Source organism: Sus scrofa, chromosome 8 (genome assembly GCF_054392235.1).
Source record: "Sus scrofa isolate SSC_HxYL_T2T_F1_AM1 chromosome 8, Sscrofa_HxYL_maternal_Yorkshire_Landrace_v2.0, whole genome shotgun sequence".
NCBI classification, from domain to species: domain Eukaryota; kingdom Metazoa; phylum Chordata; class Mammalia; order Artiodactyla; family Suidae; genus Sus; species Sus scrofa.
Genome location: NC_139390.1, coordinates 1718083 through 1744061, shown reverse-complemented (window position 1 = coordinate 1744061; position 25979 = coordinate 1718083). Strand labels below are relative to the sequence as shown.

Sequence of the window (25979 nt, the reverse complement as noted above, 5' to 3'; positions counted from 1 at the left end):
CTCGAGCGAAACGTGGCCTCGGTCCCAGGGCGGCGGTCCTGAGCTCCCGGCGGGGACAGCACGCTGACAAAACCAGCCGGCACAGGGCTTTGGGCCCCAGGCGCGGAGAGCGAGGAAGGCAAGCGGGGAGGAGCTCGGAACCGCCACCCTCTGCGTCCAACACGGGCCCCTTAGGCACATGTGAGCAGTCCTGAAATGAAGCCTAAGCCTGCCTCTGCAACACTGGCCTCCCCCAAGGAGAAAGCCTCGTCAAACCGTGGCAGCTAGCAGAAAGCCACAGGCTCACGCCCGGACCCCCACCAACACCAAAAGCCAAAGCCATTTCAGGCCGGAAAATTAATCACACGAAGAGAGATGAACCCTGGAGTTCCCGTCGTGGCGCAGCGGAAACGAATCTGACTGGTAACCATGAGGTTGCAGGTTCGATCCCTGGCCTCGCTCAGTGGGTTAAGGATCCTGCGCTGCCGTGGCTGGGAGCTATTGCTCCAATTTGACCCCTAGCCTGGGAATCTCCATATGCTGCAGGTGTAGCTGTAAAAAGCAAAAAAAAAAAAAAAAAGAAAGAAAGAAAGAGAAAGAAACGAGATGAAGGGGAAAATAAGGCACAGGCAGAAATGGCCAGCCATCTTAAAAACTTGAACATGGAAGCATAAAAGAGCCAAGAGGAATTTGTTCTAAAGAAACGGCCTAAAGGCCTGTCTCTACCCTGACCAGTGGGAGGAAACCAGTTTTGTAGATTTTTAAAAAATGGTCTACAAAGTTACAAACCAACGGTGGGTCAGGAACCCCAACTGTTTAGTACCTGGAGATCTAGGCAAACCTAGGAGGTGACAGGAAGCTGAGCTGAGCTCAGGAGAGGGGCAGCGGCAGGAGGAGGCGGGGTGGGGGTGGTGAGGTGGCGCCCGCCCCGGGACGAGAAAGGCCCTCGCTCAGCTGGGTCGGAGGCAGTTCGGACTCCCTCTGCAGAGCAGGCAGAGGCGGTCCAAGGAGCCGCAGGGGGACTTTTTAAATTTAACCAAATGTCACATTTCAAACATGGCACCAAATGCCACTCTTGCACCCCCGTCAAGTTAAGCTTAAGCACCCAGCTTAAGCAAAGACCCAAACACATGCGACCCCCATGCAGCAGGCGGCAAGATCGCAGCCTGTGGGAACCTGGCCTGGATTTATGTCTGAACTGATACAGCAACACCCTCCCACCGAGCAGTCACGTGTCTCGAAGGCTGAACAGGACAGCGTGGTCCCTCTGGAGCTTGGGAGCCACCTCAGTCCAGGGGACTCGAGGACAGGCTGTCCTCCGACCAGCCCAGGTGACCCAGCCCCCTCCAGGAAGGCCACTGCCCAGAATGGTGGCACTGGGTACACAAACAGGTGGCCGTTGTTTTTACTTTGAAGAAACGAAACAAAACTTAATAAGCAACAGAGAAGCAGGAGAGGGAGGCACAGCGGGGCGGGGGTAGCAGGGCAGCGGAGGCCGGCGGCCGGCGGTACTTACTATGGCAACAGGTACTCTCTAGCACATCCGCCTCCTGCGTGGGACGCAGCCACAGGGAGAGAAAAGCACAGGGAGAGATCTAGGCATATTCAGTCACAGCCATCGGGTCACGGAAGGAGAATGGCCGAGCCATTCTGGTGGACACAGGGGGGGAGGAAGGGGAGCCTCACGCCCCTGCAGGCACGGGAAGCACCACACACGAGACCGAGGGACAGACGCACAGGCCACTGGCCACAGACACAGGGCGGGGGCTCTGCGGGCCGGGAGGCCGGCCCCCCCCCGCGGACTGATGAACACGGCAAGTCAAGGCGGCCCCGGAGCCCAGGCGCACGGAGACAGGCCGGGGTCTGAGCACAGGGAGGCTGGGGGGATGCGAGCAGTGGGCGAGACCGACACCATCGACAAACGCGGGTTCCAGCCCCCAGGTCTGTCCTCCCTCCGGGTCGTGACACGTCCCTAAGGCAGCGGTGTGGCCTCACTGGACCCAGGAGAGAACCCACACGGGAGCGGAGGCGGCCAGGCGAGCTCAGCAGAGGGCCCGTGCTGGTCTCCAGGCTCTGCATCAGCGTCGGCGCAACTGCGCCGCGGCTCTTCCTCTCCGGACAGAACCACGCGGGGCCCCTCGCGGCGAGGGGGGCCCGCAGGAGGCCGCACACCCCAGCACCCAGGCAGCTCCGCACCAGCCCGCACCCAGAGCTCACCTTCCTCCAGCTTGACGGGGGTGCTGGGGGGAGTGTGGGGGGCGGCAGGGGGCTCGGGAGGACTGTCTTCTTTCTGGTCGCTCCTCTCGTCCAGGGTCTCTGCGGAGGACGGAGAGAGAGAACACGGCCAAGGGCTTTAGACCTCGGCCCTCCTCCAAGGGAGAGGGGTCTGCCCAACGCTGCCCTTCGGGGGCGGGGAGGGCAGCTGGGGCCTCTCGGGGCGCCTGCAAGAGCCCGGAAGGGAAGGGCTTGCCGCCTCTTCCTCGTCCCCACCCGGCAGCAGGCCAAGGAAGCCGGTTAGGACTGGGGCGTGGGCCCAACCTGCCAGAGCTGCCTCTGCGACAGGCTGTGACTGCTGACCGCAGCCTGTCCCCTCCTGTCCTCCCAGGTGGGGCAAGCACCCAAGACCCACCCACCCTCACCCTGCCCAGCTGCCTCAAGGGACAGCATGTGAGCATGATCCTGGTTTAATTTTTTATTTAGAGCATTTTCTGCCAATAATAATAATTATTATTATTTTATTTATTTATTTTTTTGTCTCTTTAGGGCCACACCTGCGGCATATGGAGATCCCCAGGCTAGGGGTCGAATCGGAGCAAGGCCAGGGGTCCAATCTGAGGATCCAGGGAACCAGGGGTTGAGCCTGCCCTCATGACACTAGTCGGGTTCATTTCTGATGCACCACGATAGGAACTCCTCCCCAAATAACTTCAACTGGGCAGCTGCTGGAGTTCCTGTCATGGCTCAGCAGTAACAAACCTGACTAGTATCCATGAAGACACGTGTTCAATCCCTGGCCTCGCTCAGTGGGTTAAGGATCCGGTGTTGCCATGAGCTGCGGTGCAGATCACAGATGCGGCTCAGATCTGGCGTGGCTGTGGCTGTGGTGTAGGCCGGCAGCTCTGATTCAACCCATAGCCTGGGAACTTTCATAAGCTGCAGGTGCAGCCCGAAAAAGCAAAAAAATAAATAAACTTCGCAAGTTGTAAGGTATATTTTTATCTTCTAAAGTGAAATATACTGATGAACATCAGAGGAAAAACTGCATGAACCAGGACCCAGGATTCAGAAAATTTCAAGTCTAGGAGTTCCCGTCACGGCGCAGTGGAAGAAACAAATCCGACTAGGAACCGTGAGGTTGCGGGTTCGATCCCTGGCCTCACTCAGTGGGTTAAGGATCCGGCATTACTGTGAGCTGCAATGTAGGTCGCAGACATGGCTTGGATCTGGCGTTGCTGTGGCTGTGGCGTAGGCCAGCGGCTAGAGCTCCGACTGGACCCCTAGCCTGGGAACCTCTATATGCCACGGGTGTGGCCATAAAAAGACATTCAAAAAAAGGAAAGAAAAAAGAGAAAATTCCAAGTCTGCATCTCATTTAGGGTAAGACACACACCAGTATTATCTGAATTCTTCAAATCTCCTCCTCTTGTTTAAACTTTTTATGTTACTAGCTTAGGACTAGTAGGTCCCACATTTTTGAACAACCACCGCCCCCCCCCCCACCCTCACCCCCGCCCCAAGCCTGAACTCCCATTCTGAAGACAGGTGTTTCCAAACCAAGGCCTCCCATCTCCTGCCTGAGTGAACGAATCCCTTGACAGGAAGAGAAGCCAGAGCCCAGAGAGAGGCTTTCCTCCTGGCACCTGTTGACCTCTGACAGCTCGAGGTTATTAGCTGTCACAGGCAGGGCCAGTTCTGGGCGGGGGTCCCTTCCAGCAGCGCCCCGCCGCCACGCCCACTGCTGACAGCTCTGCGATCACACATGGTCCTGCCCACGTCCCTCACCTGCTGTGACATCCCTCCTGACAGAGCCTTGTGTGCAGAGCAAACACTTGAGTCTTGTGGTTTAACTCAAACCCCGCCCCTCAAACACAAAATCCCAGCTTCTCAGACCCTGGAAGAGCCCAGAGGGCAGTCACACAGATGTGTGCAAGGAACTGGGACCGGGCCCCAGGACCAATAACTCAGCACCCCCGCTCTTCCTCCAAGGCAAGGAGTCCCCGCCACGGCCAAAACAGAGCTCCCTGCAGGGCGGTGTGCGCCACGCAGGAGCCGATCGGCATCAGGACTGTCAGTGACTGACGGGAAGGTCAGGCTCCCTCTGAATCTATGCACGATGAGGCTTAGTTCTGATGCACACCTGACAGAAAGCGGCAGGCAGTGACGGTCTAACACACCGGAGAACAATTCAGCAGTGGTTCTTTTTCACAACTCAAATGTCAACAGTAACTAGATGATGCATTGTGTAATTGGCCTAAAACAAAACTAAAAAAAAAGTTAACACAGAGCCAACCAGAGGCTGTCTCTGAGGCAGGACGCGCTTCCCAGCACAGTCCCCCATCGGCCCTGTAGGACCCCGTGCCGGGAGGGGTGGCTGCCAGGAGGAAGACGTGTGGCCCTACGGCCCTGGGACAGCCGCACAAACCTCCTGGGGGGCACGTGCTGCCCCGGGGTCCACATGGTGGCCAGCCAAAGGGCACTCAAGGACAGTGATGCAGCCCCATTGAGCCTTCATGTCAGAGGCAGCGGGAGGCAGACTTCTCTCCATAGATCTAAAAATGTCTGGATCTACTTCTAAAACCTGAAGTTTGAAATCAATGTTCCAAGGGTTCTGGCTCTCAGAGCCATTTATCTTCCTTCGCTGTCAAACGGTCTCCGCATGTCTTACAAACACACGACCTCCCGTGTGGCTGAGCGACCAGGAGGCACAAAGACTGCCCCAGCCTGGCCGCCCTCTTCATGGGGTCTGGGGACGAGCCGAGCGCCCGACACGCCAGCCCTTGGCCGTGACCAGGCCCGGCCGGGAGGAAGTCAGGAAACTACAGGCCGACGGCAGCTGAGAGGACGGCAGGAGGGGACAGAGCGCAGGGCGTGGCTCACAGACCCGGGCAGCCGGCCTCTGCCACACGCAGCCTTGTTCTGGGGACAGGTCTCTGCTCCGAGCAGTGAGGGCAAGCCCGGCTCTCAGGGCTCGTCTGACAACTGGAGGAAAGGTGTGCGCACGGCGCTCGGCTCCGGTGGGACTAGAGCATCGACGCGAACAGACGCTCAGAGGAGGCATCTCCTCAGTGAACTGAACAGAGGAAGTACCACTCACGTCAGAGGCTACGTGTATCTTAAAAAGGACATTCACACGGGCTTCCCCACTAACTACTCCAGGCTACTGAGTTCCTGGGTGTCGGCCTGACCCTCAGCACAGAGCCCTCAGCAATCCAGCTAGAAGAGCACTGCCTGGCACCCCCAGGACTCTCAGGAGGGCAGAGCGCCCGTGAGTGCTGCCAAGGCCACCAGAGGCCCACGCACGCCTGCCCTTCCTGCCTTTTGCTTGCGGCTTCACAGGCCCAGCTTTGTGCAGGTGGGGGCACGGAGGACAGCCGGGTGCCACCCCCTGCATCTGACGGCATGGGATGTCTCACACAAGGACTCTGGGTTGCTCCTAAGTGGACCGCTTGCCGGGGGGCTGAACCCTCTAGTTCCTGGGGAGCCAGCCTGAGGGAGCAGAGCAAAAGGTGCGGCGAAAGCATCCTGGCCTTGACCGCTCCATGGCCAACCACGGTCACCCTCTGCTCATCGCCAACCACGGTCAACCCAGGACAGAGGAGCCAGCAGAGCTTCTCTCCGCCTCGGGGACGTGTCTGGGCCCTGGTGCCCCAGAGCCCGCGTGCTCACCTTCAGGGCCCTTCTGCTTCCGCTCCACCTCCCTGCGGTACTCCTCCAGCTCGCGGTCGGTGAGCGTGTTGAAGGGGTTGGGGCCCGTGGTGCTCACGACGACGTGGGGCTGGTACTCCTTCTCAATGATGGCCTTGGAGGCCGTCACCAGCTCCCCCTGTGGAGAGAAAGGGACGGTCCGTCTGCAAGAGCCCTGCCGGAGGCCTCTCCCTCCTCCCAGGCAGGGCTGCGGGCGGGGCGGGGCGGGGCGGGGCGGGGCGGGCGGCTTTCTGGAAGCACACACATCCCTGAGAGGCAGCCTGGGCATCCCCCGAGGCCTGAGGCTTAGGCCGAGCGGCAGCCTGCAGCCTGCAGGAAAGACGGAAAACCTTGGCCTTGATGCTACAAAACAAAGGCGCCAGGAGAGAAAAGCCCGCGGACGGACGGAAGAGGGGCTTTCAAGTCCGTACCCGCCTCTCGCACCACGGCACTCGGGTGAGGCTGCTCAGAGACTGGCCTACGTTCTAAAGAGCACAGAAAAGTTCTGTTCTTTTGACTTTGCGTTTGGTTTGTAACCAGCCTTTGGAAAGTCTCCTAAAACACTGAGAGATAACGAACTGTCCCCAAAACATCAGCACTTGTCTGAGGAATTTGGAAAACAATGAGAATTTATAAAGAAGCAAAAAGAAAGCTAGCGGAGGAGTTCCCGTCGTGGCGCAGTGGTTAACGAATCCGACTAGGAACCATGAGGTTGCGGGTTCGGTCCCTGCCCTTGCTCAGTGGGTTAACGATCCGGCGTTGCCGTGAGCTGTGGTGTAGGTTGCAGACGCAGCTCGGATCCCGCGTTGCTGTGGCTCTGGCGTAGGCCGGTGGCTACAGCTCCGATTCAACCCCTAGCCTGGGAACCTCCATATGCCGCGGGAGCGGCCCAAGAAATAGCAAAAAGACAAAAAAAAAAAAAAAAAAAAAAGCAAGCTAGCAGAGCATGCAAGTGGCCGCCTTCGAGCAGGAGGGAGCCAGGCGGACAGGCCTCAGGGGCTGTCCCCACCCCTCTCTCGCCAGGCCCAGCACAGCTCGCCTGGGTGGCCTCAAGTGCTCTGAGGCTCCTGGATGAGAGGGTTAACCAGCCCCCAAGCATATGCCCATTACGCAGCGAGAAGTGCCCAAAGCAAGTGAGAGCGGTGGGTCTGCGGGCGCCGGGGCAGAGGGCGAGCGACCACCATGCACGAGGACAGAGCCAGACCCGCCCCGGGAAACGCGGCTCATGGGCTCATGGGCCACCCACTCCACAAAGCTGGGCAGTCACTAGCTAGTGAAATGGACACCAGGTGAGGGAAGGAAAAGGCTGGCATGGGCAGCCTGTGCTCAGGGGCCCCAAGAGTCCAGAGAAGCTGGCGGGGAGCAGGCCTGACCCCAGGTCTAATGGCTTTTCACTCTGAAGTCCTGCCCCCAAATCCTCGGCCTCCTTGGCTGGGAGGCCCTGGACAAGCCCCCTCCTGGCCACGGCCTCTCGGTTTCACGGTCCTCGGGTTGCTGGGCTGACGGACCCCTGACATTCTAGGCTCTCTGACCACTACGGCGCTGCATCTGCATCCTGGTGTCACCGCCAATAAAGGACACGGTGATGTGAGGTCTGAGAAGTGCTTACATCCGTTTAAATCCAACGTTCAAAATGGGTAAGGAGTAAAGCATCAAGAGTGGGCTGCCAGAGAGATGGCCTGCGCTCAAGCGGGGCCTCCGGAGCCGCACGCCTGGCCGCCGAGGTGCAGCGCCACTGCTCCCGGCCTCCTCAAGACCAGCTCTGAACAGACCGGGGACCGAGGAGCCGCTTGGGGTGCAGAGGGAAACGGGCGTGCGGCCCAGCAACCCAGCTGAGAACTGGGGAGGAAGGGCTGGCCTCTGGCTGGCCCCGCGGAGGTGCGGGCCACTTCTGGCCCTTAGAGCCACCGCCACAGCTCTCGGCAAAACAGACACCCAGCGGCGACCTCTGCACCTGATAGACGCGGCTTGAGTGGGACGAGAGCGCCAACCCTGAAGCTGTGCGAACCTGGTCCAGTGGCCTGACCTCTCTGAGCATCAGGTTTCCATCCGGAAACGCTCCTCAGAGTTGAAATAACACGCTAGGTGCTGGGCCACACACACTCTGGGTGCTCAAGGCCAAGTGCACCGGCTGAGTCCGCAGGTGGGTGCCAGGCCCCCCGGAGTGTCCGCTGTGCCGCAGGAAGGCGAGGGGTTGCGGCCCCGGTGCACTCGGTGCACACGCACAGGGAAGCTCGGGCCACACAAATGGCACAATAGCTCTTCTGCGCACTCGACAGCTGTCAGCGTAGACCTTTGCACCCTAGCCTCTAACAACTCGATTCCCTTGTAATAAAATCCACAAGGCAGCGTGCTCGCATGGAAAGCGCCTTTGGCTTTCAGAACTGGGGCGTCAGGGTGCGGCTGGTGACTCACCGGCCCTTCTCGTTAGAAGACAACCCCGCCCTGTGTGAACAGCCAACGCCAGAGAGGGAACGACGGAAGCAGAGCAGAATCCTTCCAAAGAGCCCCAACTCCTATGTCCCAAACACCTGCTCCCACAGGAAGCAAGGGGCCGCACACCGGCCTTACAGGGAAGAGGACGTTTAGAGCATTTGACCACCTCGGTCCTCTTCACACGAGCACAGAGAAACTCCACTTGCCAGCAAGCAGTGCCATCTCCCAGCAGGAAGGCCGCCCTCCTCTTGGGGTCCACACTAAAGGATGTGGGGACAGCCCCAGACAAGGACACTGGTGGAGTCAAAGCACATCGGTGCCATTCAAATCAAATAAGCGGAGTTCCCGCCGTGGCGCAGCAGAAATAAACCCGACTAGGAAACGAGGACGCAGGCTCGATCCCTGGCCTCGCTCAGTGGGTTAAGGATCCGGTGTTGCTGTGAGCTGTGGTGTAGGTCAGACATGGCTCGGATCTGGCGTTGCTATGGCTGGGGTGTAGGTGGGTGGCTACAGCTCTGATTCAGGCCCTCGCCTGGAACCCTCCATATGCTGCAGGTGCAGCCCTAAAAAGACTAAATAAATAAGTAAACAAGCCGAGCCAGTAGGAAAATGACCAAGGGTGCAAGTGTGAGCCCCAGAAAGAGAATAGCGGGGGGAAAGCTGGAACAAAAATCTGTGTTCAGGGGTGTCAAGATCCCAACCAAGAGGCGTGTCCTGGGCTAAGCCCACCTAGACAGAGCACTCGAGGCAAGCACGAAGCTCAGCCGGGGGGAGGATGCTGGAATGGGCAGCAATCCCCTCCTGCAGACTCTAAGCATGGGCGGGGGGGTGACAGGTTCATTTCACGACACACCCACTCCCCAGTCTGAGCACCGCCCCACAGAGCAAGGGCCCAGCCGGCACCGGATGGGGAGCTGGCCACGAGAGCATCCTTACTACCGCTCCCGGCACACCAGAGCCCGCCAGCTGCCGGACAGGCCCCTCAAGGACTACGAGTGGGCTTGAGCGCACCAAGCCAGAGGTGGTTTGGGGCTTTCACGGCAAGCCCCCCGGGCCCATGGACTCCACACACTTGGACGCATGGAGATACAGAACTAGCACATCAGCAGAGCTGGCCCAGGTTCCCTAACAGGAAGAGCACGCTGCCACAGTAAGGACCCACCTGTCTCCCATCTCTGAGAGGTTCCTCCCGCCAACAACAGTCGCTGGAAGTACATTCTAAGGACAAGGAGAAAATGGGGCCCACGGAATTGACCGATAAATACACAAAATAACTTCATCATTGGGGATTCCAGAGAAGTATATAAATCACTGGTAAAAATCTCTTCTCTGGCAACTGGAATATTGATAAAATGATACATGCATCTCACTGGAGGTGTATTAAATGAAAGAGACAGACCCTGAAAATTTCCCTTGAACACGGGGTTCACATAACTAAGACTCCCCAGGGTGTGGCCACCCCTTCCTGCCCCCGGTGCCAAGCTCAGCACACTAGCAGCCTGAGCTTAGAGGCAGCCTCCTCCTACCCGGGGCGAGCTACACCAGATCCATTTCCACCTCGGGTACATATGAGGTATGCGTGGACACAGAGAAATGACAATTTGGAGTTTCAAATCTTCATGTCATCTTTTTTCTTTTTTTTTTAAGGCAAAAACATGTCACGCTAAGGGCTGGCAAAGACTGTCTCATTGTATTTCCCAGACCCCTGCAATGACGTCTTTCAATCATGCCACCTCCCACTGCCACACTCATCACATCTCCTGTCACAGCTGGGCAAGGGAAGGTAGGTGGCCTCACGGGACAGCTGCCACGCTGCTCGCAGTCTACACCCCTGAGCCTTTCGCAACTGGCACCCTAGAAACCCCAGAACATGCACTAACCACAGTCACATGCAGAACTGCAGAAACAGCACTAAGATCAGCCATTTCCCAGCACAATACAGAAATGCCTTAAATTAAAACAAAATAATAACCTCTTACAAAATGCGTTAACTGGAGACTAGAGCAGGCAGAACAGAACCTTCTGTACGACCTCACAAATACTGCAGAGAGCCCCTTCCAGCTCCCTCAGGCCCTGAGACCACACCCAGCAGAGCAGACAGGGAGGGCGGGGCAGGTGCAAGAGCAGGGTGTGCCGGAGGGGCGGCGAGTACCTTTCTAAAAGAGAGAGACTTAGCGGGACTAAAGGTCTGCTCTGTACGCTCGAGCCCTTCGATTGTTTCCGTACAGTCAGAGAGGGGCACGTCCTGCAACAGTAAACTGAGTGGTCAGAGCCCACCAGGCCCGGCTGTGAGACACCCACAGAGCACAGGATGGAGCCAGCTGAGAGCATGCAGCAGAGACAGCCGTCCACAGCGGATGCAGCGGTGATGGCAGTGCCACGTGCAGACAGGGACCACAGGACGAGGGCCACGGCTGGCCAGGCCCGGAGCAGGCAATAGCCACCTACTGTGCAAGTCGTGTGGAGAGCATCAGGCGGCGCCCTGGTTTTCAGAGACAACTACTTACGCGGTTATCGTCGACATGCCACGAGGCACAGTCCTCGTGCAGGAAGGTGTGTGAATGTGGGCACTCACAGGAACGCCCTGCAACCACGCTTCCCCAAGCAGCACTCGGTTCCCGACGGCAATGGGTACAGGAACCCAGGTCCATTAAACCCACCCGCTGCCAGCACTGTACACAGCGCCCCGCGAACAAAGGCGCCCCGGGCCCCAAGCCCCAAGCAGGCAGGTGCGCTGCCTCCCGCAGGCATGCACTCGCGGGGCGGGGCCTCGGGCATGGAAAAGGGGCCGGGTTCTCTCTTATCATGAGGACTTGGCAGGGATAACTGGCTGCCTAGAGCACTTACCTCACCGTCATTCTCCCCACCTGAAGACCCGTCTGGGAGCAGACAGACCACCACTGCAGCCGCCACCCAGTAAGGGCAGAGACATTCTGAGCTCTCACCTGAACCAGGCTCCTGTCCATCACCACACCACACAAAACCTGGGACTGGGGGCCCGCCGTCTTAATGTCCTGTAGGTTCTGCTCTCGAATCTGCGGACGGCAAGGAGGGAACACACATCAGCGGTACAGAGAAACCTCGTTGGGCCTGCAGGCCACAGCCGGTGTGCTTGGGCGCCACAGCCATGCACGCGCTGCTCTTCCGTTCTGCCCTGTACCCACTGGGTCCCGGGTGATACCATCCCTGCTTGGCGGTGCTGGTGCAGCCCACTGAGTACTTCATGCGTCTCAGGGGTGCGGGGGTCGGGGCGGGGGAGGCATTCCTGACTTTCTGCACCTTCCAGATGACTCTGGCCGGCGCAGATCTCTGGCCAAACTCGCTGACTTGAGGGGAAACACTCCTCACGTGCCCAGCTTTTGGTGCCATTGTGAGCGCTGGTGGAGCTCACGTTCCAACACACCAAACACTCATAACTCTTCAAAGAAACCTGCGAGGCTGGGGCAAAGGCTGTTCTTGCCAGGAACAGGCTCTGCACCTTCCTTCCAGCTCTGCCTGCTGCACGGACCCTGCCTGCGGCTCACACACCACACTGCTGGCCCAGCAGCAAGCACAGGGCCTCCGGGGCAGGCGCCCAGCCAACCGCACGCCGCTCCCCCCGCCGGCTGGTGGAGCCGGTACAGACCTTGTTCCGCATCTCCTGCACCTCTTTTGGGTTCGTGTTCAACGGGACAAACAGGTTGGGGACGGCAGAGGCGGAAGCTCTATGCCCATCCTCTTTAGTCCACTGCAAAGTGAAGAACAGGTGAAAAGTCAGAATTGTGACAGGAAGCGACATCGCAGCGTCCAATCTGTCCAGCGTATCTCACATCTGGTCATGCACGGACCACCACAGAGAATGAACCAATGACCACAGCGTCTGCATCAGTGCAGTGGTGGAAAACCAGCAATGGTGTAGGCCAGAGTCGTGACTGACCGGCAGGTGCCAGTTGGGAAGCCCAGCTGAAATCTGGGGCCCGACACGGGCTGACCACAGAGCCACACCCCGGGATTCTCTGGATGGCGGGGGCGCGGGGGCGGGGGGAACCCCTCAGAGCACATTGGTTCACTGCTCCCGGAGTCATCAACACCAAAGCCAGCTGAAGCATGAGATGACCGGATCATGAGAAGCGGTGAGACGCTGCTGCCCAGGGAGGCAAGAGTGGGCATCACCAAAGCTTCACGTTAAAGTCAACTGTAGCATCCAGATGGGCCGTCTGTGAAGCTATTTCAACCCAAGAAAGTGACTGTACAAAGACTTATGGAGCCCCTGCCTGGTGGAAGAGTGTGGTGATGCCAAAGATTTTATATGACTTAATATTACCGAGCATTACAAAAGTGTCCCAAACGATTGGAAGTGCTCGTGAGCCCTCCCTGGAGGCTGTTTTAGGTATCAGCGCGGGTAATCGGCCCTCAGCACCTCTCGCCGTGCTGGGTTTTGCATCTCCAGCCGAATGTGAGATTTTCAATCAGATTCGAATTCTCAGGCGTGAGTCGGCACTGAACGCTAAAACAAGCCCATCTTAGAGAGCAAACGCTATGCCTTTCGGCATGTTTTCAAGAGGCAATAAAAGAGCCATAAACAGAGACTTAAGAAAGCAGCAAAACTGGCACGTGTCGGGCCGCTGTGCAGGCAGCGTGGAATGGGCATGAGCTGCGAGATACCCGCTGGCACATAGCTTCTCAGATACTAGTAACGCCAGCTTTTTATTAAAAATAATGTTTGTCGAACCATTAAAACAACCACCTCAGAAGCTTGAGCATGTTCAGCAACTTAAGAACAATTATTATAAATTAACATACCAACCTGGGAACACTGCACGCAATTTGTATTACTCCAGAATAGCAAAAAACAATTTGAAAGCTGAACAAAGTCTCCCCACGTACATGGTGACTGAAATACCTAAAGCGATTTAACATTTTTTCAAGCTGAGGGTGGATAAGGCTCAAGCTGCCGCTGCACACGCGCTGGGAAATGTCACCACGGCAACGGAGCGCTACGTGGGTGCAGGTCAGCAGAAGGTGGTTTTAGACCCACTCCCCTTAACAAGGAAAGGAAAGGAAAACCTAAACAAGTGAAAATGAAAAAAGAAAACAAGGTTCGGGGGGCGGAGGGGAGCAGGAAAGAGGAGAGACGGGCTCAAACACCGGCCCGGCCTCGTTCACGCCGTCTCGGCCACAGGACGCGTTTCCTCCGGAGCACAGAGGCTCTCTCACCAACTGTGCGCCAGGAAAACACCAGAACCACCCGGGGAAGACAGCACTTCTTTCTTTTAAGTCAATCTATAAAGTAAAAGCACTGTTACAAGGGAAGCAGGAAGGCCCCACGTTGCTTATGTGGTACCCTGTTTTACGACAGCTCGGCTCCTACAGAATTAGTCATGCAGAGACGCGTCCGGCCCGGCCTCGGCCTCCCCACGAGATGGCCCTGGGGCCTCCACTACTCTGACGCAGGGGCCAGGGGACCGACCGGGGCTGCCCAGGGGCGTGTGAGCACCAGGACAGCGGGGTATCTTTCGGGGCGGCGTGACTCCAGAAAGGAAGCTGGCCGCGGTCTGTCGCTGTGCCTGCAGATGGCCTGTGCCACACCTGGGTCATGCCGCACCCAGCAGGGGTCAGGGGACTCGCCACTGGGGCCGTCTGCTCACATGCAACAGTCCATGCAGAAGGTAGCTGGCTGAGAGCGTTCGGAGGCTTTGGGACAGCAAGCAGGGGTCGGGGGGGCAGTAACGGGAAAGGACAGTCAGCTGAGAAGATGCCACAGGGGGAAACTGCTTAAGAACACGGAAGATTAAAGAACAGACCTGAGTTCATGACCTAAAGCGACAACTGAGTTTAAGATTCTTCAGATACAATTTGAATTGGACGACAGCTCCTACGTTTAGGTTAATCCCTGTAAGTTATTTAGTATCTTTGTAGTGTAGGTAACGCGGGAATTACTGAACAGGTGCAATATATCTTAAGCAGTTTCAAGCAGACAGAATTACGTGAATTACAGCTGATAAGAAAGTGGATGTGGGTTCGGGCTAGAGGTGAACAAGGAAGGCCGGCTTTGAACGTGGGTCAGAAGGGCGGGGTTCCCAAAGCCTCCGAGGCCCCAGCTACCCAACTTGCTCTAATCATCTAACTATGAACAGTAAGTAGGCACAGACCAAGCAGTTGGTAATACAGCTTGGCACGCAGACACCGGACGAGAGAGACTGCAGCAAGGGTTTCACGTGATCGTGTGTAATGTTCGTCCACACCTTAGTCTTCGACTTGGGGCTGCTTCCCGCCTGCCCTTCCTCAGAAGCGTCGTCACCCCGGCCAGAGTTCAGCCATCTTGTCTTCTCTCGTTGCTGCTTCTGAAAACTGTGTCTGAGAGGGGAGCCAGTGCCCGAATCACCGTCACTAGCAACGGAGTAACCCGTGACACTGGCAGGAACCTCCACATCGCTGTACTTTTTAGATTTCTCTCTCAGAGCAGGGTATCGATAAGGGTAGCCAGTTCTGTAGCCCTAGGGTCCAGAGAGAGAGAGAGAGAGAGGGAGAGAGACAGTCAACATTCCAGATCTCGAAACAGAGTTTCACTCTGGAAAACTGCGTGGAAGAATCTACAAACCTGAAGCCGTGCACACCCTACAACCCAGCAATTCCACGCCTCCGGACGTGCCCAGAGAAACGCAGACACGTTCGCCAAAAGACCGGTGCTGAAACAGACACCGGCTATTCCCAGAGCCCTAAACCAGGAAACCCCAAGAGGTCCACACCAGCGGAATGGCCGCCCTGCGGCCTGGTCAGGGGACGACACCGCCCTGAGAACACTCGATCCTTGGGGGCAACATGCGGACGACTCCTCACACACACGACACCGAGGGAAAGAAACCAAGAGGAAAGAGGACACTGCACGAGTCCATTTACAAGTACAAAGAGGAGCTCCCGTGCGGCACAGCAGGTGAAGCATCCATCACTGTCACTGCCGTGGCTCGGGTTCAGTCCCTGGCCCAGGAACTTCCATACGCCGTGCGTGCAGCCAAAAAATTAAAAAAGAAAAAAAAGTGCAAAAGCGGCAAAATCAATCTTTGGTGTTAGAAGACGGGAGAGGGGTCATGCTCGGGATGAGGGGGTACCGAACGTTCTGGGGCGCTGGTCCTGTTTTCTATCTCAGCGCTGGGTATACAGCCAGTTTCTTTTTTTAAAATTAATAAACGGAACGCTTAAACAGGTACGTGCTCCTTTGAGATACATCGCAACAAAAAGTTAAAATTTAAAAAACAACCAGGGTTTCCTTGTTGCTGGCTACAGTATGAGTTATTTTCATCAACCTAGAACTTTTTTTAAGCCTTTCAAGTCTAGATCATCTTTCGGGAAGACCAAACTGGAACACCTCTTAACAGCTGGTTCCTGGCAAACCACTTTACCTTTGACTGTGACGGTGTCCGCCGTGGCCCTCGGCTCTGCCCCGTGCCCACTGACCCTGCTTTAAAGCGCGGGCCCCACTGACTCGGGCCTCGGTGGCAGCACTGGGCCCACGGTGTTGGCCCCAGACAGCAGCTCCGAGCCAAGGACGCTGTCGCACTCCCGCCTCCTCCCCAGAGCTGAGCATCTGGAGGTTGCGGCCCCCCGAGGCCCTTCCCCACACCGTGTGAGCAGGACCAGTGACCTGCTTCAAACGAGCAGAATTTGGCAAAGGGGATGGGAGGAGTTACATGAGCGGCGTGTCGTCCAAAGAGGGCCTGCCCGTCCAGTGCTGGCCCTGAAGCAGCAGGCAGCCATGACTCCTAGAGCTGTAAGAAGGTGACCTCTGCCCCCAAGCGGACGGCGTCCGGAACGGGGTCCTCCACCACTGACCCTTCTGCTCAGAGCCCCGCCCAGGCCAGGGCCCTGCCCGCAGCCCGAAAGACCCTGAGCCAAGGACCAAGCTCAGCAGTGCCTGGACTCCTGACCGGGTTTCGGACGTGGCCCAGGTCACCGATGGGGCCTTCACGTTGAAGACAAGAGAATGAAGCTCTGAAGGGTGACTGCGGGCCAGTCACACAGGAGCAGTCAGTGACGCACCCGAGGTGCCGAGGCAGTTGAAAAACGGTCCCGTCAATTTGGGAATTCTCTCTCCCCGCTGGGGGCCACCTCCATGACCAAAAATTCAAAAACGGTGGTAACAGTCCCTGAAAGGAGGTGATTGTTGTTTGCTGTTTTGTTTTGTTTCATAACTACCTTCAGAAGACAGGTGCGAGTCTGCACTGGCAACCTTTCCATTTATGAGCATGCTCTGAAGAATAATAAAAGAAATAACGACTCATCCATAAAAAGACTGTCTTCAGAAAAATATGGTTCTTATTATTAATTCAAGTTTATTCTTGCTCTCACCAGGACTCTCGAGCAATCTTCAGGACTTCAAGATAAACCATCCAGGACGTCACAAAATTTTATCCTAAGAGGGTAAGGGCTTCTCTTACTCTCCCCCTTTAAATGCCAAACCAAAATCAGAGGTGACACTCAGACCTCAGACCGACCATATGGCTTACAGTTAAAAATATGGGAGTTCCCACTGTGGCTCAGCAGGTTAAGAACTTGACACGGTCTATGTGAGGATGTGGGTTCGACCTCTGGCCTTGCTCAATGCGTTAAGGATCCGGTGGTGTTGTGAGCTCTGCCGTGGGTCGCAGATGCTATGGCTGTAGCTGTGGTGCAGGCTGGCAGCTGCAGCTCCAATTCAACCCCTAGCCCAGGAACTTCCATACACTGCAGGAGCGGCTCCAAAAAGAAGAAAAAAAGGATTTATTCCTCCTGTGAAAAGCTGGAATTATATCTTGTTAGAGAAACAATTTAGTGTTTCTGCTGACTTTGTGTTAACATGAAACATCTCTTCTGGTGTGAGAATCTTCAACGCTACCTACTCAATGAGGAACACACACCGCTGGTCAGAAAGCTAAATTAAAACATGGATCACGGTCAGGGACTGCTGTCCAAGTTTATTTCGTATAAGCCACGCGGCCTCTAACATTAAAAATAACGTGCGCATGGAGTTCTGTCGTCACGCAGCAGAAAGGAATCCAACCGGGAACCATGAGGTGGCGGGTTCGGTCCCTGGCCTCAATCAGTGAGTTACGGATCCAGCGTTGCCGTGAGCTGTGGTGTAGGTCGCAGATGTGGCTTGGGTCCCGCGCTGCTGTGGCTGTTGTGGAGGCAGACAGCTACAGCTCCAACTGGACCCCTAGCCTGGGAACCTCCACATGCTGCAGGTACAGCCCTAAAAAGACAAAAATAATAATAAAAAGGATGTGTGCATACTAAGGGCACTGAATAAGAGGTCCCTGCTGTAATGAACACCCACTTATTCATCTTTCACCCTTTCTCTTCCTCGCCGGCAAATCAGAGTCACTAATTTTAATGCTCTCTCACCACCTTCCAGAACATGCTGAGCGCACCAGACATGGCACGGGCTGATGCTCTTGATTTGTATTCCTCCCTCCCGTTCCCTGCTTGGCTTCCAGGGAGGAGAGCAGTGAAACGCCAGAGCGCTTGCCAAGAGGTGGGGGGCTGGGCTCTAAGACCGGGTCACCCAGCGAGCCCCACCCTGCCAGCCCCGCAGGGTCTCGGACTCCTGAGGCAGAAGCCTCGGCTCCCAGCTGCCCTCTCTCAAGCCTTCCCCAGGCGATTGTCCCGAGATGTGCACTCTCCCCCTTTGTCTATCTTCTTAGAGAGCTCTGCTCCTCTCCCTGCTTCCCTTGACCTATCCTGGCTCATGGCCATCTCCACGCCTGGAGCTTCAACATGCCTTGTGAGCACATGGACCACAGGCGCTGGGATTTGTTGGTCCATTTTCCTGGCCAGGAACTCCAGACCCATGAATTCTTTTGGTTTCAAGATGTTTAGGAAAGTTAAGCTTGCTGATCTTCTGAAGCCACCCATGCCACCTGTGACCTGGTCTAATAATCGGGAGCAATTCAAGAGGACACCAGCCCTTCCAAAGGCTTCTCTGCCCCATACGCCCAGGACCAGTGCCTTTTTCTCCACCACATCACATCTCCTGGCAGCAGGACAGGCTCTCCTGAACCCCAGGGAGAGGACCGACGCTGCAGCAGGAAAGACTTGGCTTTGTACTTCCCAGGATCCAGGAGGACTAAAGCGTTACAGAGCTGTCTTTTACCCCAGGAGCCCAGCTGTGAGCACGCAGAGAAGCGGGTAAGGTCAGGAGGCCTGACGGGCGGGTCCCGCTGTGCCGTCTCAGTGGCGCCCGCCTCTGCTGCAGGTGGCCTCCCCCCGCTCAGCCTGTCACGCTTCCATCGGTGCTTCAAGGTCACTACCAAGTGCCACCCTCTACATAAACCTCCTTCTCAATCCTCACAGAAGGATGAAACCCTCCCTGCAGCCACCAATCAGACCACCTCCTGCCCCGTGTTGCTGTAACACTCCCGTTATGCACAATCACAGCTCCTGCACCGCACGGGCTCAGGTCGCTGCAGAAAGCCGCACAGCATCTCCCACACAGCAAGTCAGCAGCCAAGTCTGTGGAACACAGCAGTCATGCCTCAAATAGCTAGAACTTCCTGTTAAACAAAAAAAGAAAACCCACAGCTGACTGATTTAAGAAGCCCCCCTTCACGGCATGCTTGCGGGACACAGGGCTTGCGCAACTTGAGGTGTTAGTCACCCAGCAGAGGGGACCATTCTCTGTGCTCCTGTCTCCACACAGTCCAAACAAGAGTACCTGCGGAGTTCCCTGTGGCACTGTGGGTTAAGAACCCAGCATCGTCACTGCTGTGATTCAGGTTCCATCCCTGGCCTGGGGATTCCCACATGCTGCATGTACAGCCAAAAAAAAAAGGAACAAACAAGTAGCTCCCATCATGGCGCAGCGGAAAACGAATCCAACTAGGAACCATGAGGTTTCGCGTTCGATCCCTGGCCTCACTCACTGGGTTAAGGATCTGGCGTTACTGTGAGCTGTGGTATATAGGTCACTGCTGCGGCTCGGATCCAGTGTTGCTATGGCTGTGGTGTAGGCCGGCAGCTGTAGCTCCAATTTGACCCCTGGCCTGGGAATTTCCACATGCTATGGGTGCAGCCGTAAAAAGGGGAAAAAATTTAAAAAATGAAAACAACACTCATGCTGTAATATGAAAGCTTTACCATGAAGCGGTGGCCACATTCTTACCAGATTATCGAGCATCCGCATGAGGGCTTCAAACTCCTGCTCTCCAATCTGCCACGCGGGAGGTGATCCGCTGCCCTCCCCAGCCGGAGACGTGGGGGGACGAGACTTGGCTTTGTACTTCCCAGGATCCAGGAGGACTAAATTGTCCGGCCCTCCTGCACTGGCCAGAGTTCGAACCTTTTCCAAAACAAGCAGACAGTGGAGGTGGAGTTCCCTACTGAGCAAGCAGGTCAGAGGGCTACAGAGGTCACTGGCACAGAAATGAACGTTTCGGACGCCCAGCCGCCAGCCCCAGATTAAAACACGGCCGATGAACGGTGCCAGACGCATCACGAGGTTATTCAGAAGGTTTTCGTGGCATGAAAACCACTGGGCGCGTATACTCAGAGGAAGTCCTCATACTTGGAGGACGAATGGGGAAACAAAGCCCCTTTCAAGATCACATGAAGGAGACTGCGACTGCATCCCTCCAGACCTACGTGGGGGGAGCAGTGAGGGCACGTGAACCTGGGCCTGAGCAGACCTGGCATGAGGAGCACCCGCAGCCGTGAGACTGCGGGCACGTCTCCACCTCTGCACGTGCTTTTTCAAAGGGAGAGCATGGCGTTAAAATAAAACGGAAAGGAGTAACACAGGCGAAGCACCTGAGAGCAGCGCTGGTACAAGCCAGTGCTCCAAAAATGGCAGTGACACACGTGTTTGAAAAATGAAAAGCCCAATAATCGTTTAACGACTTTCATCCGTGAAACAGCATTCTGCCCAGTCATTTTCCAAATCCACGAACCATCTTTAGCAAAGAGATTGCACAAAGACTCATGTCTGCAAAAACAGTGTCAAAAATCCAGGGGAGGGGTTCCCTGGCTGCCTTGTGGTGAAGGATCCGGCCTTGTCCCTGCTGTGGCTTGGGTCACTCTTACGGCATGGGTTCCATGCCTGGCCTGCAACTGCAGCGTGCTGGGGGAAGTCCAAAGGACAAAGAATCTACGGGAACTTCACAAACAGCTGAGGAGACTGCAGACAACATGGCCTGCCATCACCCACCTGGATCTCGCAGGCGACCACAAGGTTGTGGATGTAGTAGAAAGCTTCCTCAACACTCTCTCCAACGGACACGAGCCCGTGGTTCCGCAGAATGAGCACCTGGAGGAGGAAGCAGGAGGCGCTGTGGACCTAGGCAAGAAGACGGCTTCGTGTCCTTCCTGCCTCTATCGCTGAAAGAGCAGATGAGATACCTACTGACCTTGCTTTTAGGCCCCAAATTTTTCTGAATTAAAACTTTTTCTTCCTCATCAACCAGAATCCCGTGATAATCATGATACGCCACTTCTCCAAGGGAAAGCGCCTCTGGGGAGATGGGCAAGAGGCCACATTTCATGGCAGAGACCTAGGGAAAAGCGACACCATGAGTGAAGATCAATCAGGAACCACGCGTGGTGTGACGAGACGTAGGAGACGCTCTCCTCAGAGACGTAAGGGGGGACATACTTATTTCGTTCCTTACAAAGGTAAATGGACCCTTGACCCAGCAGTCCCACTCCTGGGCATCTATCCAGAGAAAACCATGACTTAAAAAGACACCTGTACTCCAGTGCTCACTGCAGCACTATTTGCAATAGCCAAGACATGGAGACAACCTCAATGTCCATCGACAGAGGACTGGATGAAGAAGCTGTGTACATACACGCAATGGAATACGACTCAGCCATTAAAAGGAAAGAAATAACAGCATTTGCAGCAACATGGATGGAGGTAGAAATTATCATGCTAAGTGAAGTCAGTCAGACAGTGAGACACCAACTTCATACGCTTTCACTTACAAGTGGCATCTAAAAAAAGCACTCAACGAACTTCTTTGCAGAACAAATACTGACTCAGACTTCGAGAAACTTATGGTTTCCAAATGAGATAGGTTGGGGGTGGGGGGATGGGCTGGGGGGTTTGGGATGGAAATGCTATAAAATTGGGTTGTGATGATTGTTGAACAACTCTAAATGTAATAAAATTTCACTGAGTTAAAAAAAACAAAACAAGGAGTTCCCGTCGTGGCTCAGTGGTTAACAAACCCGACTAGCATCCATGAGGACGTGGGTTTGATCCCTGGCCTCATTCAGTGGGTTAAGGATCCGGCATTGCCGTGAGCAGTGGGGTAGGTCACAGACGCAATTCAGATCCAGCGTTGCTGTGGCTCTGGCATGGGCCAGCGGCTACAGCTCTGATTGGACCCCTAGCCTGGGAACCTCCATGTGCCGTGGGTGTGTGTCCCTAAAAAGACAGGAAAAAAAAAAAGGTAAATGAACCCATGAAGCTAAGATAAACCTTACTTCTGGGGCCTATCACCAATCTACTTTAAAAATCAAAGCTATTACTATCAAGGAGGGCTTCAAAAGAAATGCCACATCTCTCTGGATTTCTCCTGCACTGATGGTAAATACCAAGTGAGCTCAGATTTAATAAGATGAGCCCTGGATCTACTCCAGGGAGGGACAATGGCTTCCTCACAATGAGTCACAACACTGCAAAGTGAGATTTTTACAGCGCTGAAAGGTTTTTCTGTACTTTTCTTAATTGTAGGTAAAAATCAGATAAAAGGAAATTTATAAAGGTTTAGGATAATTATAGTGAATAATCCCTCTATATTTATTTAGGTGAAAAATCTAAGTGTCCACATAGCCCTTTAATTTCTTTAAGTGACCCAAACTGACTTAAGAATTGTTTTCTTTTTTTTGGACATACCCACAGCATATAGAAGTTCCCAGGCTAGGGATCAAACCCAAGCCACAGCAGTGACAATGCCAGATCCTTAACCCACTGAGCCACTGGGAAACTCATAGAATATGCTAATTTTGAAGGTCTTCCACCTAGACTAACCGGCTCCACATCTTCAAATAATACATATGGTAAGTGTAACAATTCCATATAGAAAATCTAATCTAAAAAGGTAATACCACAAAACAAAGCAATACCATATTCAATTCCTTTCAAAGTACTCAGCCTTTCTATAAGAAGGTATCTTCTTACAAAGTAATTTTGATAGTTTTAAAAACAAAATACAGGGATTTCCTGTTGTGGCTCAGTGGTAACAAACACAACTAGTATCCATGAGAATGTGGGTTCAAACCCTGACTTCAGTCAGTGGGTTAAGTATCTGGCACTGATGTGAGCTGTGGCGTAGGTCTCAGACACAGCCCAGATCCTGTGCTGCTGTGGCAGTGGCATAGGCTGGCAGCTGCAGCTCCAATTTGAAGACCCCTAGCCTGGGAACTTCCATATGCCATATGGGCAGCCCTAAAAAACAACTAAATAAAAAAATAAAAACAAAATACACAACATGCTAGGTATTTGTTATAACCATATTCTCAAAGGTACTTCTTTATTGGGGTTTTTTTTTTTTTTTTTTTGACATGGACTTTTTTGGGGTTGAAATAGCAGGCATTATTTTAGGAAAAAATTACATTATTTGAAGAATGATACATCTAATAGAATTGATGCTGACATCAAGAACCATAACTTGAAAGTAAAACAGACCAGATCTAACATTTATCCAAACAACCAAAAAGATCTAAGGATGACATTAAAACATCAAGATAGAATAAAATTCAGTATTAATCAATGAGGTCATCTGTCAAACAAATAAGCCCAGAAAATGATTAAAATATAAAATTGATGATAAAAAGCCAATTCCAGGAGTTCCCGCCATGGTGCAGTGGGTTAAGTACCCAACTGCTGTGGCTTGGGTCACTGAGGAGGCTTTGGTTTGATCCCCTGGCCCGGTACAGGGGGTTGAAGGATCTGGCAGTGCCACAATTGCAGCTCAGATTCAATACCTGGCCTGGAAACCCTTATGCCACAGTTACGGCCACAAAAAAAAAAAAAAGCCAATTCTAGATAGCTTTAGTGTTTCACTTTCACAAGACTATACCAACAACCAGAAAGTACACTTTTTTTGTCTTCTTAGGCTACACCTGTGGCATATGGAAGTTCCCAGGCTGCAGGTCAAATCGGAGCTGCACCTGCCAGCCTACACCACAGCCATAGCAATGCCAGATCCAAACCACATCTGTGACTTACACCACAGCTTGCAGCAACACTAGATCCTTAACCCACTGAGCGAGGCCAGGGATCAAACCTGCATCCTCAGGGCTACTAGTCGGGTTCTTAACCCACTGAGCCATAATGGACTCCAGAAAGTCCATTTTCATCCTGAGAACTTTGTCGGGGTGGCCCATTTGCATCGGAAGAGCCCAGGCTTGGTGACCAGGATGGGGCAAGTCCTGGCAAGCTGTGGGCTCAGAGGCCAGGTCTCCTAATAGGCTGCACTGGCTGTGCCCCATCGCCACCTAGCTGGGTTAGGCTAACTCCAGGCAGGTCATCTGGGAGAAGATGGCCAGGTTTGCCTCCAGACCTCGACCTCTGCATTGCAGTGCGTGGCTCCCCCCACGGCGCTCCCCATGGCCCCCAGCACGTGAGCGTCCTCCTAACCCTCCCTGAGCCAGCCCACTCAGGGCCGCACACTCACCGCAGCCCCTGCTGGTGTGTGAATGTGCACGACGCACTTGACATCCGGCCGAGCAGCATAGACCGCAGAGTGTAAGGTGAAGCCGGCTTGATTTACTCCTAGGTTAGTACTTCCGCGATCTACCACGTCTCCTTGTAGATTGATCTTGACCTGCGATAAGAAAGCACAATCTTCCAACCTCAAGAGGATGTCCAGCTACCCCAAGCAGAAATTATTTAAACCAAAGTTGACACAAAATACAGACTTTTTCCTCTTTCCTGGGTTTTATATGTCTAACAGGACTAGATGATATTTACTTATCTAACATGATCTACACATACATGATGCCCAAGAAGAGAAGGACATTCTCACCAAGCTGGACGCGGTCACTTCGCTGTAGAGAAGTCCAAAAGGAACAATGAGGAAGTGCTCCTGCTCGGAGCTCACCCTGGTCTGTGGGGAGAATCACCCAGTTAGTTCCAAAGTCCTACTGAAGTTCTCTGCCTCTCGTTCAGCCCACAAACTCATGGCTTCCTGTAAGTGTTAGGTGAGCGACACAGAACACAAAGCTGGGGTAGTGAAAGATTTCTTTTCTCTTTTTTTTTTTTTTTTTGGCTTTTTAGAGCCACACTTGCAGCTCTAAAAAGGAAGTTCCCAGGCTAGGGGTCAAATTGGAGCTGCAGCTGCCGGCCTGCACCACAGCTCAAAGATGGTTCCTTAACTCACTGAGCTAGGCCAGGGACCGAAGCTGCGTCCTCGCAGATGCTAGTCAGATTTGTTTCCACTGCGCCACAATGGGGACTCCGAAAGCTCTCTATCATTGTTTGTTTTGTTCTTGTACTGTTTTTGGCTGCACCCACGACATGCGGAAGTTCCCAGGTCAGGGATCAAACCCAAGCCACAGCAGTGACAACACCAGATCCTTAACCTGCTGTGCCACCAGGGAGCTCTGGAAGCTTTCTCTTATTGGTTTTTGGTTTTTTTTTTTGGGGGGGGTCTTTTGTCCTTTTATGGCCATACCCGTGGCATATGTAGGTTCCCAGGCTAGGGGTCAAATCAGAGTCATAGCTGCCAGCCACAGCCAGAGCAACGTGGGATCCAAGCCATGTCTACAACCTCCACCACAGCTCACAACAATGCTGGATCCTTAACCCACTGAGTGAGGCCAGGGATCAAACCTACATCCTCATGGACACTAGTTGGGTTCGTTAACCACTGAGCCATGATGGGAAGTCCTCTTACTATGCTGTAGTAACTCAGCAGGTATGTAACATGCATCTTGGCCACATCCATGGTACTCAACTTTATAAAGAAAGGCCTTCTTCTGGCTACCAAAGCAGCACCACGTGCAAAAAGGTGTCACTTGTCAGGGTGTAGCAAAGAAAACCAAAACTCACTTTTTAAAAGTCAAAAGAGTTTTTTAAGTACTCAAAAACATGTAGGATAGTGAACAATCAAAAAACACAAACAAGGGAGTTCCTGCTATGGCACCGTGGATTAAAAATCTGACTGCAGTGGCTTGGGTTGCTGCAAATACAAGGGTTCAAATCCCCAGCCTGGAGTTCCCGTCGTGGCGCAGTGGTTAACGAATCCGACTAGAAACCATGAGGTCGTGGGTTAGGTCCCTGCCCTCGCTCAGTGGGTCAAGGATCCAGCGTTGCCGTGAGCTGTGGTGTAGGTTGCAGACGCGGCTCGGATCCCGCGTTGCTGTGGCTCTGGCGTAGGCCGGTGGCTACAGCTCCGATTCAACCCCTAGCCTGGGAACCTCCATATGCCTCGGGAGCGGCCCAAGAAATAGCAACAACAACAAGAGCAACAACAAAAAAAAGACAAAAGACAAAAAAAAAAAATCCCCAGCCTGGCGCAATGGGTTAAAGGATCTGCCATTGCTCTGTGGTATAGGTCACAGCTGCGGCTCCGACTCAATCCCTGGCCCAGGAACGTCCCTAGGCCTCGGTGAGACCATAAAAATTTTTTTATTTTTACAAAATCACAAACGAGAGAGTGCTTCCTTCCCGCCTGGTCCGAAGTCTCTGCACCGCACAGCCG

The 25979-nt window shown here is 54.3% G+C and overlaps 1 protein-coding gene across 26 annotated transcripts in view; it reads right to left on the bottom strand.

Moving 5' to 3' along the window:
• ADD1 (adducin 1) overlaps positions 1-25979 on the bottom strand; it is an 84046-nt gene that overhangs the window by 1853 nt on the left and 56214 nt on the right. For 5 of the 26 annotated variants that reach the window (XM_084971304.1, XM_084971303.1, XM_084971301.1 and 2 more), the window contains 11 exons: positions 24303-24383; positions 23952-24101; positions 20676-20819; positions 20477-20575; positions 19436-19612; positions 14451-14795; positions 11945-12046; positions 11265-11354; positions 10472-10564; positions 5866-6022; positions 2197-2295 (listed from right to left, as the gene is read on the bottom strand). In XM_084971304.1, coding sequence (XP_084827430.1) covers positions 2197-2295; positions 5866-6022; positions 10472-10564; positions 11265-11354; positions 11945-12046; positions 14451-14795; positions 19436-19612; positions 20477-20575; positions 20676-20819; positions 23952-24101; positions 24303-24383 — 1537 coding nt within the window. Of the gene's footprint in view, positions 1-1494; positions 1530-2196; positions 2296-5865; positions 6023-10471; positions 10565-11264; positions 11355-11944; positions 12047-14450; positions 14796-19435; positions 19613-20476; positions 20576-20675; positions 20820-23951; positions 24102-24302; positions 24384-25979 lie in introns of those variants that run through there. The other 21 variants (XM_084971316.1, XM_084971314.1, XM_013978492.3 and 18 more) reach the window with 10 other exon arrangements.